Below are 15,074 nucleotides of genomic sequence, written 5' to 3' on the forward strand. Positions count from 1 at the left end.
TTATGAATTGCAGTCTGACACATTTTGGAATGCAACAACGCACAAACAGTATAAATGCGAAACCAGTTAGAACGCAAAGTAGGTCAAAGGGCCAATGCAGGCCATTTCTACCCTGTTTAATTAAGCGAGCGCAAACAGCAAAATGGACGGATAGATGGATGGATGGATATTTCAGCTGTGTGCACTGGAGTGTTAACTCTAATGGTTCCTCCAACACCTGTTCATGGAACATAACACCTGTTGCACATCGGCGAGTCTGCCGTGTATCACGTGCTAATGGGAAGGTGTGAGCATGTATGCGTGTCTAGTTAAACACAGCCATGTGCTTCATTGCACACTGATACATGCACAAACCCAAACCACCAGCTGGTGTGATACGCATTAACCCAGAACACTTTCATTTACATGAGCAGTTATAAAAGGTTTATAGCACACTTACATCTTTTTTATTAAGCTTTTTGAATGCTTTTTGAGCTAAAGTGTAAAATCATAACTGATAACAGGCAGTCAATTAATGCAAACTATAACTATTAAATCTTTAGGTGTTGACCAATGTTGATAGTCAGAGCGGGAGTCAAGGCCTGAACCTCCCAGACCAATACAAGACCCTACAAGACCCAGACCAATATCAGACCTTCTAAGACAAAGATCAATATGAGACCCTTCAAAACCCAGATCAATACCAGACCCTCCAAGACCGAAACAAATACAAGACCCTCCAAACCCCAGAATACAAGACCCCTCTAGACCCAGATCAATCTAAGACACTAAAGACCAAGACCAAGATTAATACCAGACACTCCAAGACCCAAATCAATACAAGACCCTGACCAATATCTCACCTTCTAAGACAAAGATCAATAACAGACCCTCCAACACCCAAATCAACCCAAGACAAAATCAACACTAGATCCTCCAAGACCCATGACAAAAACCAGATCCTTCAAGAGCCAGACCAAAACCAGACCCTCCTAGACCCAGATCACTACCAGACCCTCTTGTAGAATTTCTTTAAAAGTAAATATAAAAGGTTTATTACAGATAAATCACAGATCACCGATTAACTCAAAGTATGAGTTCAAACTAAATGGGACTGCATTGTAGCAAATAAAATTAAGTTTTCCCCTAAAAATGACATTTCTGTGTCTCTATCCAAACATAAAACTGCACATTAAACAACAGGTAAAAGTTCAAAGTAAAGTAACACTAATTTGATTCATGCATTGTTCATGTTAATATCACATAAATTATTTAACAGCCACTAAAGTGAGATGTGTTACAGAATTGTTTGATATGTGAGTCAATGATGCTATTCTTATCATTTCTTAAATTCGTTTGTCAGACAAAACCATTTAAAAAAAAAAATTTAAATGTCAATGTGTAACCAACATACAGTGAGCCATTTTGATATCAAACAGCAACAAGCAGCTTTTTGTATATTATCTGGGCTATAACATACATTGCATTTAAGCTACAATGGAGTCTAACTCCATTTTTAATATACCTTTTGTGACTCTGTAAAATGATTCATTCGTTTTAGAACACATAGGCCTATTTAAAAAAAAAAGATATAACATGGCTGACTATATTAGCTAGTTAGCCATGCTAGCCCTTACAAAATATCTAGAGTTTTTGCAAACTAGCCTCATGCAAATACGCAGGGTTGGGGAGTAACGGACTACATGTAACAGGATTACTGTAAAGGGAATAGATGGGCAAGGAGGAGGCGAGAACCGGCTTGACAATATAAATAATAGTTAAAAGTAAATAAATTAAATAAATAAAAGTAAAAAATTAAATAAAACAAAAGACACAAACACACACATGACGGTCAGCTGCCCGAAAATGATCTCTCTCTGTCGCACCACCATCCGCAGTCGGTCTTTATCCCTCTCGGATGCTTAATTAGCCTGATAAGGGATCGGGTGTGTATAATCACGACCCGGACCCGCCCTCAGTCAAAATTATGTATTTAAAATACAATATATAAGTAACTGTATTCCACTAATTTAAATAATTGGAAATTAGAATAGTAACATTCAAAAAGTATTTTGATTACTGAAGCGATTACTTTGCATTTTGTTGTCATTTAATATTTAGTCCTTTCAGACAGAGAAGTAAGTTTGAAGTAAGCTTGGAGCAGAAGAAATAGAAATAAACCTTGTGTAAATTGTCAGCTTTACACTAAGCTAAATGCTATTACCGGCCATTTTATATGCACGTGTTACCAGACATGATCATATTTGCTTATCAAGAAAATTCATGATCAATTTGATTTTGCAGAGAATGTATTTTATTCAGTATTTTGTCTTACTGTACTGGCAGAGTTGATATAGTCAAAACAAGTGAAAAAATCTACCAGCGCTGAAGAAGTAATCCAAAGTATTTATAATTACTGACCATGGGTACTCAATTTTACAGCATGTATTCTGTAATCTGTAGTGGAATACATTACAAAAGTAACCCTCCCAACCTTGGAAATATGCTTAAGATTTGCCACATATATTTACCAGAAGTTTGCAGCTCTTCACAGCAGTGATGAACCAGCAGCAAACCTTTGGCAACAATGGACAATTTGCCACAAAGCTCATTTGCTTGTGAAAATATTCTGCGGCGAATTTACTGCAAGTTTGCCGTGAACTCTCGATTTTTGTAAGGGAGTGTTTGCTAAATCTGACTGGCACATACACTCAAATATGTAGGGGCCTACCTTATTATTAACACTCACATATAGTACAACGACTAAACTCTATTGGGACCTTGGTTGAGTAAGCAGACACTGATTAGTTGCCTGTTCTTTAAAGTGCAGAAGATAAAACTTTTATCTTCTTGTTGGCTCAAGATTAAACCAATGAAGCCTTTGTATACCTTTAGGTTGTTGGACTGAAGTTGATTGTGGGTTTGGAGTGGGTGGGGTGGGTCAGCCTAGATCTGACTCCAACGTCTTATCCTCAGCCATGATGTCATCGCATAACAGAGTCCAACACCTCTGTGGCGAACCGTCTAAGATAACGTCTAATGTTGTAACACTTAAGAGCATGTAAGGTTAAGATAAGGTGTGGCTAGATAATACGGCATCCCTGTGCAACCTTCAAGAAACATAATATCCTAATTGTATACACCGATCAGCCACAACATTAAAACCACTTGCCTAATATTGTGTAGGTCCCCCTCGTACCGCCAAAACAGCACCAACCCGCATCTCAGAATAGCACTCCGAGATGATATTCTTCTCACCATAATTGTACAGAGCGGCTATCAGAGATAGAGTAGACTTTGTCAGTTCTAACCAGTTTGGCCATTCTCTGTTGACCTCTCTCTTCAACAAGGCATTTCCATCCACAGAACTGCCACCCACTGGTATGTTTTTTTTATTTGTTTTTGGCACCATTCTGTGTAAACTCTAGAGACTGTAGTGTGTGAAAATCCCAGGAGATCAGCAGTTACAGAAATACTCAAACCAGCTCATCCAGCACTAGCAATCATGACACAATCCAAATAACTGAGATAAAACATTTCCCCCATTACGATGGTTGATGTGAACATTAACAGAAGCTCCTGACCCGTATCTGGATGATTTTATGCACCTTCTGCTGCCACACGATTGGCTTTTAGGTAATCGCATGAATGAATGTTGGTGCCAGATGGTCTGCTTTGAGTATTTCTGTAACTGTTGATCTCCTGGGATTTTCACACACAAGAGTCTCTAGAATTTAAACCAACAACAAAAAAAAAAAAAAAACATGCCTTGTTGATGAGAGAGGTCAACAGGAGAATGGCCAGACTGGTTAGAACTGACAAAGTCTACAGTAACTCAGATAACCACTCTGAACAATTCTGGTGAGAAGAATATCATCTCAGAGTGCTATTCTGAGATGTGGGTTGGTGCTGTTTTGATGGCACGAGGGGGACCTACACAATATTAGGCAGGTGGTTTTAATGTTGTGGCTGATCAGTGTATATGGTAGTTAAAAAAAAGACCTTGTACATTTTGAAGCAGATGATGGATATTGGAAAATACATTTGTAACTTAAGTGTTAGACCAATGTCCAAATACTTTTGGGTCCACGATATAAGTAAAATATCAAACCAAATTTATTGTAGAGAAGTTAGCTTAAAGGAATAGTTAATCCAAAAATGAAATATTCTCTCATCATTTATGGTAATCACCCTCATGCCATCCCATATGTGTAAGACTTTCTTTCTTCAGCTGGACATAAACAAAGATATTACAAATCTTTCAAGTATGTCCAAAGTCATACACATCTGGGATAAAATAAATGTTGATGCAAATCCCTTTAAGCACACTTTTCAAGCAAAAGATTAAATGTTTGTTAGGTTATAGATGATAAAAAAACCAGACACACTGTTCAAAATGATGACGAGAAGTGGAACATAGTGGAACGTGTCTATAGTTACTGTGAACTACACTTGTGGTTTACTCTGCTTAATACATTTTGGGGCCACTGTATTTAGAAAAAGGAAATGCTTTTTAAAACCTTTCAAACTGACACTGGGCTGCACACAAAACCTTTTCAGTTCAAATGGAGTGTTCCAGGTTTAGATGACATCTGATAACCAAAGTGGGTTTCCGTGCCTTCCACAAATGTGACTCGGGTTAAAAATAGCCCTCTAAATTCATAGCCCATTTCATAGAACACCACACCACAGTGTCACACTTGTACTTCACTTGACTTTGCTTTTCGCTAACTGAAAGCCTCAAGCTGAATGCGAGGCATGTGAGGCGCGCCTAAGCTACGGGCACCACGGGGAGAGTCCCTTTACTGCGGCCATGTGACACACTCAAAATACTACCCCAGAGGAGAAGCCATGTGGCCCCCGGTGACTCTCACACACTGAGCTCACTGTAGTCTCCTCGCACCCGAACAGCCTTTATCTGTCACCCTGAGTGTCTGCCTTACTATTCTGTCTCTTTCATTTCAGAACTAACACAAACTTCTGTTAATAGTCAGAAAGTAATACAGAGTTTTTTCTTTGCTGTTTTTCAGCATTTCACTAAATTTAGTTGACGAACGAGTGCTGGCGGGCATTTTGTCGGCAATTAAAGGATGGCGTGACTGCCCGTTGGGCTGCTAACATGAAAGCACCATTGTCTGAGAGCATGCAGTCAACTCTCTCCGCATTGGTCGGCTCCTCCGTTGGGTGGCCGCAAAATTTCATTTAACTATCTCTTTCAAAAGAGGCTGAGAGGGAAGAAAACAGCGAGACACACAAGCCTGTGAACATTTAGGTGTATTTTAATGCACTTAAGATAGAAAAAGCTTTAATGAGAAAAAAATGGAGAACTGTTTCAGATTACAGATTGTAGTTGAGTCACATCAGGCTCTTTGTGGCCATGAAAGTGTGGGTTTGCACGAAAAAGCCCCTGTATATATAATATAATGACTGTATGTATATTTGAGTGCACATAAATATGTGTGGCAATACAATGGTCTGTAGTTTGCTTTCCCAGGCCTGCTACAAGGGATCTCCATTCATGTGGGGAGGAAAAATACATATTTTTCTCAGAGTGTGATTCTCCTCCGGCAAACAGCACCGTCCAAAGGGTAGCGTGCAAGCCAGAGATCAGACTGCTGGGAGAAATCCACAAATTCTGTACACATGCTGTCTTAAGTGTCTTTATGTCACATCTTTACAATAAAAAAAAAGTCAAAAACCCAGTCCTGTCACCAGTTGAAATCTCTTAAACGCATTCTTATGACCAGAATCCACCATTAGTTGCAGCACATTGAGTAACTGTGGCTGGTGCAGCACGTTTCAGGACAGCAGTGTTTGTACCTGCTGTGGAGATCTGTGCAGGACAGATTCAGGCTCTTTATAAGAGTTTGCGGGGTTGGTGATGGCTTTATACACCTCTCCGTATGCACGACACATAAGCTCTGTAGATTGTTTGAAGATCTGCTCCCTGAGAGAGGAAGAGAAAGAGAGGAAATAAATAATTACTATTCTGAATATATTACTCTAATTTACACATTTCATTCAAGTACTCAAAGATCATTATATAAAAATAAGAACACAATAAATGGTCAGACTTTACATTACAGTTCCCATGTAACCATGTTACAATATACTTACTAAATAATACTAATTAACACCATATATTGAATATTATTTTTTTATTTTATTTTTTAAATGTATTTTTTATTATATAATGATCAGGGCTGTCAATAGATTCAAATTTTTAACTGAATTAATGACATGAATTGCAGATTAATGAATTGAAAATGAATCACATACATCAACATTGCTGGGAAAGGCCCCCCAAATAAAGATAATTCAGTAACACTATTTTAAGAGTCCATAATAATGCACTAGTTAAGCATGAAAAAGACACCAATGAATAATTAACTGAATGTAGACTACGTCTATCTCAACAGGACATTCTGCTCTAAAGTGAAAATTTTACCTTTTTAACTGATTGGTTTGTTTAGTATTTATTAGGTGGTAATTATGACTAAATAGTATTGCTATACTAATACATTTTGTTTCAGATTTGAAAGGCCAATCCTAATTAGCCTTAATTACTGACTTAATATTGTTTAGTAAACTTGAAATGTAATCTATGAAGCAGAGCAGTAACTACATTACTTTCTACACAAGAAATAAGGCATTCATTAAGTTGTATATTATGGCTAAGATAGCATTCTGTTAATAATTCATTAGTGTCTTATTTATGCTAAACTTGTCTATTATTGTGGACCCTTAAAATAAAGTGTTTCTCTAAAATAAATAAGATATTCAGATTGAAATGTATTACTTGTGGCAGACAAGTAAAGCATTGAGTAGGCAAAACAAAAAGTGGCTTCATAATTATAATTGAAAATAAACCTATCCCTGGTCTACAGTCCACAGCAATCTTGCAAATGAGTTTATGGTAGGAAATTACATACTTTTATTACGGAATTTATGTACGGGTCAGGGGGCATAATTAATTGATTTTTGTTTAATGCATTATTTTTATATAATAAATCACACTACATAAACACCTGATGAGTAATGTAAAAATAAATTACATTTAAAAATGATATATATATATATATATATATATATATACACCGATCAGCCACAACATTAAAACCACCTGCCTAAATTGTGTTGGTCCCCATCATTCCACCAAAACAGCACCAATCCACATCTCAGAATAGCATTCTGAGATTGTATTTTTCTCATCACAATTGTACAGTGTGGTTATCTGAGTTACCGTAGACTTTGTCAGTTCTAACCAGTCTGGCCATTCTCTGTTCCATCTGCAGAACTGCCACTCACTGTATGTTTTTTTGTTTCAAAAATACACTTTATGTATTTGATGCTATCACACTATCAGTGCTCATGGAACATTTCTCGTCCACTCAGATTCGAGGACCAGAACTAACTGTGTTATAATATAAAGGTTGATAAACACATCAAGGGTAATTTGACAAACATATTTAACATTTTGAGACCCAAAATACTAAGCCAATCAGCTGGTTGCTGGTTGAGTAAGCACAGACTGTAGAGCTACACACAGCACATATCTATGTTCAGCTCAGGACAAACACTGCCCTCTACAGACGCAATGATACAGCACGGCTACACACTGTATACTGCTCTCTCTCCCCCCTTTGTTACCTTTTCTGCTTCCTTATACAAGCTTAGCAGAACATCTCATGAATTAATTGCACATTGAATTAAACAGTAACATTTTTATAAAAAGTTTTAATATGTGATACAAATGTAATGGATATCCACTCTTAAGTTGGATTTTTATTTGTGAAGTTTTTTATTTAAAAAAAAAAAAAAAAATCACACAGTAACATGATTAAAAACTGTGGAGATTATAAATCAGAATAAAGGCAAAAGCTTGTCACACTGAAATGAAAAGATAAAACCCTTATTTTACTGTAATTTCAACTGAAAACATTAGTGTAAATCAACAGAGCTGTTCCAAACGTTTCTACAACATACGCAGTACTGGAAAATTCCACAAAAATGTCAACCATACCATGGAAAAATGGCAATTTCAAACCCATTTCAATTCATCATGCAGCCTTGATGGGTATTATAATGTAATATAATGTCTCAGAGTCTGCAGATTTCAAAGCATTTTGGATGGTTTCCACTCATGCTTTCACCGCATTCACAGCGGTTATGTCCGTAACGAAGAGATGTCATGTCCACAATGCTGGTTTTTCCCCATTTACTGTATGTGAAAACGACAATGAATAAAAAAAAATTATATTACATGTTCTTAGAGTGCCAACCTTTCTATATTCTGTGGCTATAATTATTTCTGGATTGTGCATCTGTCTGCAGGGATCTGATTTTACATAAAAATTGTTTGATATGTTGGTAATGAGTGCTTTATATATGAAGCTAAATTTCATACTTTCACTGCTAATGTCAATTTGGAATTGCCCGACTGAGAACTCTTTATCGCCTCTACTATGACAAGAATAAAGTCATAAATGTCTAAAATCTATATTCACAGGACTTTCATAGATTTGCATTACAGACGAGCAAAAGCTTGTCTGATAATATGACAGATGGGAACGGTTGCTAAAGTAGGATTAGTACAGTAATTAGAGGTTCAGAATCAGCTTTATTGCCAGGTATGCTAACACATACAATTAATTTGTCTTGGTGACAGGAGCTTCCAGTGCACAACAATACAATACAGCAACAAGACATAGACAATAATAAAAAATAATAAAAAATGGAATAAAAATAAATACATAAACATTTAATAGAAAATAAGTATATATAGAATACACAATAAGACAGAATATATACATATACAGTATCTCACAAAAGTGAGTACACCCCTCACATTTTTGTAAATATTTGATTATATATTTTCATGTGACAACACTGAAGAAATGACACTTTGCTAGAATGTAAAGTAGTGAGTGTAGGGCTTGTATAACAGTGTAAATTTGCTGTCCCCTCAAAATAACTAAACACAAAGCCATTAATGTCTAAACCGCTGGCAACAAAAGTGAGTACACCCCTAAGTGAAAATGTCCAAATTGGGCCCAATTAGCCTTTTCCCCCTCCCCTGTGTCGTGTGACTCGTTAGTGTTACAAGGTCTCAGGTGGGAATGGGGAGCAGGTGTGTTCAATTTGGTGTCATCGCTCTCACACTCCCTCAAACTGGTCACAGGAAGTTCAACATGGCACCTCATGACAAAGAACTCTCTGAGGATCTGAAAAAAATAATTGTTGCTCTACATAAAGATGGCCTAGGTTATAAGAAGGTGCCAAGACCCTGACACTGAGCTGCAGCATGGTGGCCAAGACCATCCAGCAGTTTAACAGGACAGGTTCCACTCAGAACAGGCCTCGCCATGGCCGACCAAAGAAGTTGAGTGCACGTGCTCAGCATCATATCCAGAGGTTGTCTTTGGGAAATAGACGTATGTGTGCTGCCAGCATTGCTGCAGAGGTTGAAGGGGTGGGGGTCAGCCTGTCAGTGCTCAGACCATACGTCGCACAGTTCATTGAGGGAACCATGAATGCCAACATGTACTGTGACATACTGAAGCAGAGCATGATCCCCTCCCTTCAGAGACTGGGCCGCAGGGCAGTATTCCAGCATGATAATGACCCCAAACACACCAACAAGACGACCACTGCCTTGCTAAAGAAGCTGAGGGTGAAGGTGATGGACTGGCCAAGCAGTCTCCAGACCTAAACCCCATTGAGCATCTGTGGGGCATCCTCAAATGGAAGGTGGAGGAGCACAAGGTCTCTATCATCCACCAGCTTCATGATGTCGTTATGGAGGAGTGGAAGAGGACTCCAGTGGCAACCTGTGAAGCTCTGGTGAACTCCATGCCCAAGAGGGTTAAAGCAGTGCTGGAAAATAATGGTGGCCACACAAAATATTGACACTTTGGGCCAAATTTGGACATTTTCACTTAGGAGTGTACTCACTTTTGTTGCCAGAGGTGGCTAATTAATGGCTACATTAATTGTGTGTTATTTTGAGGGGACAGCAAATTTATACTGTTATACAAGCTGTACACTCACTACTTTATATTGTAGCGAAGTGTCATTTCTTCAGTGTTGTCACATGAAAAGATATAATCAAATATTTACAAAAACGTGAGGGGTGTACTCACTTTTCTGAGATACTGTACACACACAGACACAAACATAGTGCAAAACTAAATACAAATGTGTTGGATACATATAAAAAGACTAGACTGTGAATTGCACATAATTATTGCTCAATGGGGCAGTTTTAACTGTTCATGTGATGGAAGGCCTGAGGGGAAAAAAGTGTTCTTGTGCCTGATGGTTCTTTATAGCATCAGCCAGAAGGCAACAGTTAAAAAAGGAAGTGGGCAGGGTGAGTAGGGTCCAGAGTGATTTTCCCAGCCTTTTTCCTCACTTTGGAAGTGTATAGTTCTTGAAGGGAGGGCAGGGGGCAACCACTAATCCTCTCAGCAGTCCAAACTGACAGACTCAATGTCTGCTGAGTAGAACTGGATCAGCAGCACTTGTGGAAGTACAACCTCTGCTGGACCTTTTTCACAGTGGATTCAATGTGGGTCTCCCACTTCAGGTACTGTGAGATGGTAGTGCCCAGGAACCTGAATGACTCCACTGCTGCCACAGTGCTGTTTAGAATGGTGAGGGGGTACAGTGTTGGGGTGTACCTCCTAAAGTCCACAATCATCTACACCGTTTTCAGCGTGTTCAGCTCCAGGTTGTTTAGACTGCACTGTTTATCCTCCCTTCTGTATGCAGACTCATCATCATCTCGGATGAGGCCGATGACAGTGGTGTTGTCTGCAAATTTCAGGAGCTTGACAGAGGGGTCTTTGGCGATGCAGTCATTGCTGTAGAGGGAGAAGCGTAGCGGGGAGAGCACACGTCCCTGGGGGGGCACCAGTGCTGATTGTACAGGTGCTGGAAGTGAATTTCCCCTGTCTAACAAGCTGCTGCCTGTCCGTCAGAAAGCTGGTGATCCACTGACAGATAGACATGGGAACAGAGAGCTGGTGTAGTTTAGTCCGGAAAATAGCTCTGATGATGGTGTTGAAAGCCGAACTGAAGTCCACAAAAAGGTTCCTTGCATATGTCCCTGGTGTTGCAGGATATGATGCAATCCCATGTTGACTACATCCACCACAGACCTGTTTGCTCGATAAGCAAATTGAAGGGGGTCTAGAAAGGGTCCAGTGATGTCCTTCAGGTGGGCCAACACCAGTCTCTCAAATTATTTCATGACCACAGACATCAGGGCGACAGGTCTGTAGTCATTAATTCCTGCGATTTTTGGTTTCTTTGGGACAGAAATGATGATTGAGCATTTGAAGCAGCATGAGACATCCCACTGCTCCAGTGAGCTATTGATGATATGTGTGAAGATGGGAGCCAGCTGTTTAGCACAGGATCTAAGACATGCGGGCAAAATGCCATCTAGGCCTGAAGCGTTCCTATTCTTTTGTTCCGAAAGACACAGCATACCTCCTCTTACAGATCTTAAGTGCAGGTTGAGTAGAAGGAAGTATTGGTGTGAAGAGAAGGTCAGGGCAGGTAACGGGTGTGAGATTGGGACTTTCAAATCAACAGTAGAACTCACTCAAGCCACTCCACACTGATGCAGAGTCGTTAGCTGAAAACTTGTTGTTTAGCTTCTCAGAATATCTTCTTTTAGCCACTCTGATTTCCTTATTCAATGTGTTCCTGGTCTGATTGTACAAGACTTTATCCCTACCTCTGTAAGCATCCTCTTTAGCCTGACGAAGCTGCCCGAGTTCTGCTGTAAACCATGCTTTGTTGTAGTTGAACATTAAAGTCCTAGTAGGAATGCATATATCCTCACAGAAACTGTTATATGATGTAACAGTATCTGTGAGCTCGTCCAGGTCGGTGGCTGCAGCCTCAAAAACACTCCAATCAGTGCAATTAAAGCAGGATTGTGGTTCCAGCTCTGCTTTATTGGTCCAACTCTTTACAGTCCTTACTACAGACTTAGCAGATTTTAGTTTCTGTCTGTAGGTTGGAAGAAGATGAACCAGAAAGTGATCAGAGAGTCCCAAATCTGCTCCAGGGACAGAGTGCTATACATCCTTTATTGTTATATAGCAATGATCCAATGTATTTCTGTATCTGGTGGGGCATGTAATGTGCTGTTTGTATTTGGGCAGTTCACATGTGAGAATTGCTTTGCTAAAATCCCGAATAATAATAATAATAACTGACTCCGGGTATTGTTGTTTCCGTGTCTGTGATTTGACCAGCCAGCTGTTGCAGTTTGGTGCGATATACACACTCACCAGAATAAACGAGGAAAACTACCGAGGGGAGTACAATGGCTTACAGTAATAAATAGTGCTTCCAAATTAGGACAGCACATCTTCTTTAACATTGTTACATCTGTACACCAACTTTCATTGATGTAAAAGCATGTTCCACCGCCTCTCGTTTTGCCCGTTAAATCTGCAGTGCGATCCGCTCTGAACAGCCGAAAGCCCGGCAGATATAACGCGCTGTCCTGAATGGCTTCACTCAGCCAGGTTTCTGTGAAGCACAAGGCAGCAGAGTTTGAAAAGTCCTTGTTTGTACGGGTGAAATGTAGTTAATCTGTTTTGTTAGGAAGAGAGTAGAGATTCGCTAGATGAATGCTCGGCAGCGCTGTTCAAATGCTGCGCCGACAGAGCTTGACCAGCGCGCCGGCTTGTCTCCCTCGCCTGCATCTCTTGAACAGCAGAGCTGCGCCTCCGACTAAAATGTCCAGCAAAGCGTCCAAATATTCAAACACTGGGAAAAGATTGTCTGGAATATGCTGCCGAATGTTCAGCAGTTCGTCCCTGGTTAAACTGACTGGAAAAAGATTACTAAACACAGGACAAACAAACAAAAAAACAAAAGAATAGGAGCGCTCCACACCGAGGAGGCCATCCGCAGCGCCATCATGATGCATCAAAAGGTTTTAAGGTGGGCTTTGTCATGGGTCAATTTAAAGGCATGTAAAAATCTATATTGTGCATAAATATACCTTATGTCACAATAAGTCTCGACTTTAAATGCTTTGCTCACTCAAAAATGAAAATTATGTCATCTCATATATCATTTAAATCACCCTCATGCTGCTCCAAACCCATATGACTTTTTTCTTCCATGGAAAACAAAAGAAGACATTAGGCACAATGTAAGGAACTAACAGTTTCTGTTATCATTCACTTTCATTGCATAGGAAAAATATGCAATAAAAGTGGATGATGACTAAGGCTATCATTGTGTGTAATATCTCCTTTTGTGTTCCACTGAAGAAAGACAGTCATACAGGTTTGAAACAACATGAGTTTGAGTAAACAATGACAGAATTGTAATATTTAGGTTAACAATTGCTTTAAAGAGAAATGTATGAGATGATGTGTATTTGGCAAACAATGTGAGTACTGTATGTGTGTGTTTGTGTGTGCTGATCCATCTCTATTTAGAAATGTTTTGAACCTCACTCAGAGTTAAGTCACGTGTGGCATGTTTATGTGTAGGAAATCGAGAGAGAGAGAGAGAGAGAGAGAGAGAGAAATGGACCAGGAGCTAATTAGATGTGCCAATCCTGTGCACAAGTCCATCTCCATTAATAGAGAACATTAACCTGAGGGACAGTGAGTGCTCCTCAAGCCTGATACACTTCCCAGTAACAATGTGACTCAGTGTTGCGTGCCACTCTACCGCTCAAATAGCAACATCGCACTGATGCGCTGATGCTAAAAGCATGCTTTAACTACGAGGAAGGAGGAAACGTGACAAATGGATGAGAAACCTCTCATGCTCATTGCTTTGTTAATGCGATGATGCTTGAATACATTTTATGGCCAAAAACCAATCAGATATTTAGGTCTAAGCGAAAAGAAGAGTGACTAAAATAAAAAATAAAAAAAATAAAACAACAATTTCACTGGAAGAGTGGTGAAAAAAGCAAAAAAGTAAAACAAAAAATTGTGGTGAACAAAATCAAAAAACAAATCAAAACACAAAAAAATCTTAACAAAACAAAACTAAACAAATAACTTTAATCATTGTTCAAATACTCTTAACCGTATGAGTTTGATTGTCAAATTCCACATCTCGGTTCTAATAAATGTGAATGCAGATGCACACTGCAGAAATGTAAATGTTAGAAGTGAAACGTTTAAAAGGGGCCATTTTCTACATTGGGTGATTATTGGATGATTACTGTGCTCTGTAAATACTGTGTAAAATTCATATAATTCATAAATATATATATATATATAATTTCCAAAATGTTGTGTTCCACAGAAGAAAATAAGTCATACAGGCTTAGAATGACAGGAGGAGGAACTCTTTAAGGTAAAGTGTGCAGCAGACACTACTAGTGTACTGAAATGCTTCATTCATTCATTCATTTTTAAATCTGTATTAAAGATGAAATGTGAGATGGCACATACTTGATAGCAGCACTGAGCAGGAAGTTGAGCTGTGGCATTACAAGCGTATCAGGAGAGGCCAAGTAACGGTCAAACTGGACCTATGAGGAAAACAGACACAAATAACAAATCAGTAGACAAACGAACAACAAATAAAAGAAGCAGAGGTTATATAAAAGGAAACGTGCATCACCATGGCTGTTTTTAAGGATGTGCTGTCCATGCCGGGGAGGTTGGCCAGAGGCCCCTTAGAGAGAGAACACAGCAAAACATCAGTTAAGGATACAACAGCCACTTCGCCTAACTGGCTGCAAACAAGAGCTGTGAATGTAACACATAAACAACAATGAAAAGGAATGGGTGGAACAGGACAACTTGAAACACAAAAAGTTTCGCCTCCTATGGATGGGAAAAATACTTTTAGAACCAAGGCAGCTGAAAAAGTGGGCGGGCACTATTGTGATTGGATGGACTATGTTTGAAGCGATTGTAAAATAGCAAATATACACACACCTGTGACTCCACATGAATCTTTAAACTTTTGAAGATGCATCATGCCAGATTTTAAATAAATGACACCAAACAGCATTGGTTCTCTTGCATAATAGCCAAATAAATTATATGTAAATTCCAAATAATATGTAAATGAGTTTCCTCCAGCTCCGA

The 15,074-nt window shown here is 39.0% G+C and overlaps 1 protein-coding gene across 2 annotated transcripts in view; it reads right to left on the reverse strand.

The window, feature by feature from the left end:
- Positions 1-5,162: 5,162 nt before the first annotated feature.
- LOC127629967 (conserved oligomeric Golgi complex subunit 6-like) overlaps positions 5,163-15,074 on the reverse strand; it is an 83,956-nt gene continuing 74,044 nt past the window's right edge. Inside the window, exons 17-19 of one of the 2 annotated variants that reach the window (XM_052107305.1) lie at positions 14,602-14,655; positions 14,430-14,509; positions 5,163-5,926 (exon numbers count right to left, since the gene is read on the reverse strand). In XM_052107305.1, coding sequence (XP_051963265.1) covers positions 5,779-5,926; positions 14,430-14,509; positions 14,602-14,655 — 282 coding nt within the window. In that variant the 3' untranslated portion in view covers positions 5,163-5,778. Of the gene's footprint in view, positions 5,927-7,865; positions 8,201-14,429; positions 14,510-14,601; positions 14,656-15,074 lie in introns of those variants that run through there. The other variant, XM_052107306.1, reaches the window with a different exon arrangement.

This window comes from Xyrauchen texanus, chromosome 36, assembly GCF_025860055.1.
Source record: "Xyrauchen texanus isolate HMW12.3.18 chromosome 36, RBS_HiC_50CHRs, whole genome shotgun sequence".
NCBI lineage: Eukaryota > Metazoa > Chordata > Actinopteri > Cypriniformes > Catostomidae > Xyrauchen > Xyrauchen texanus.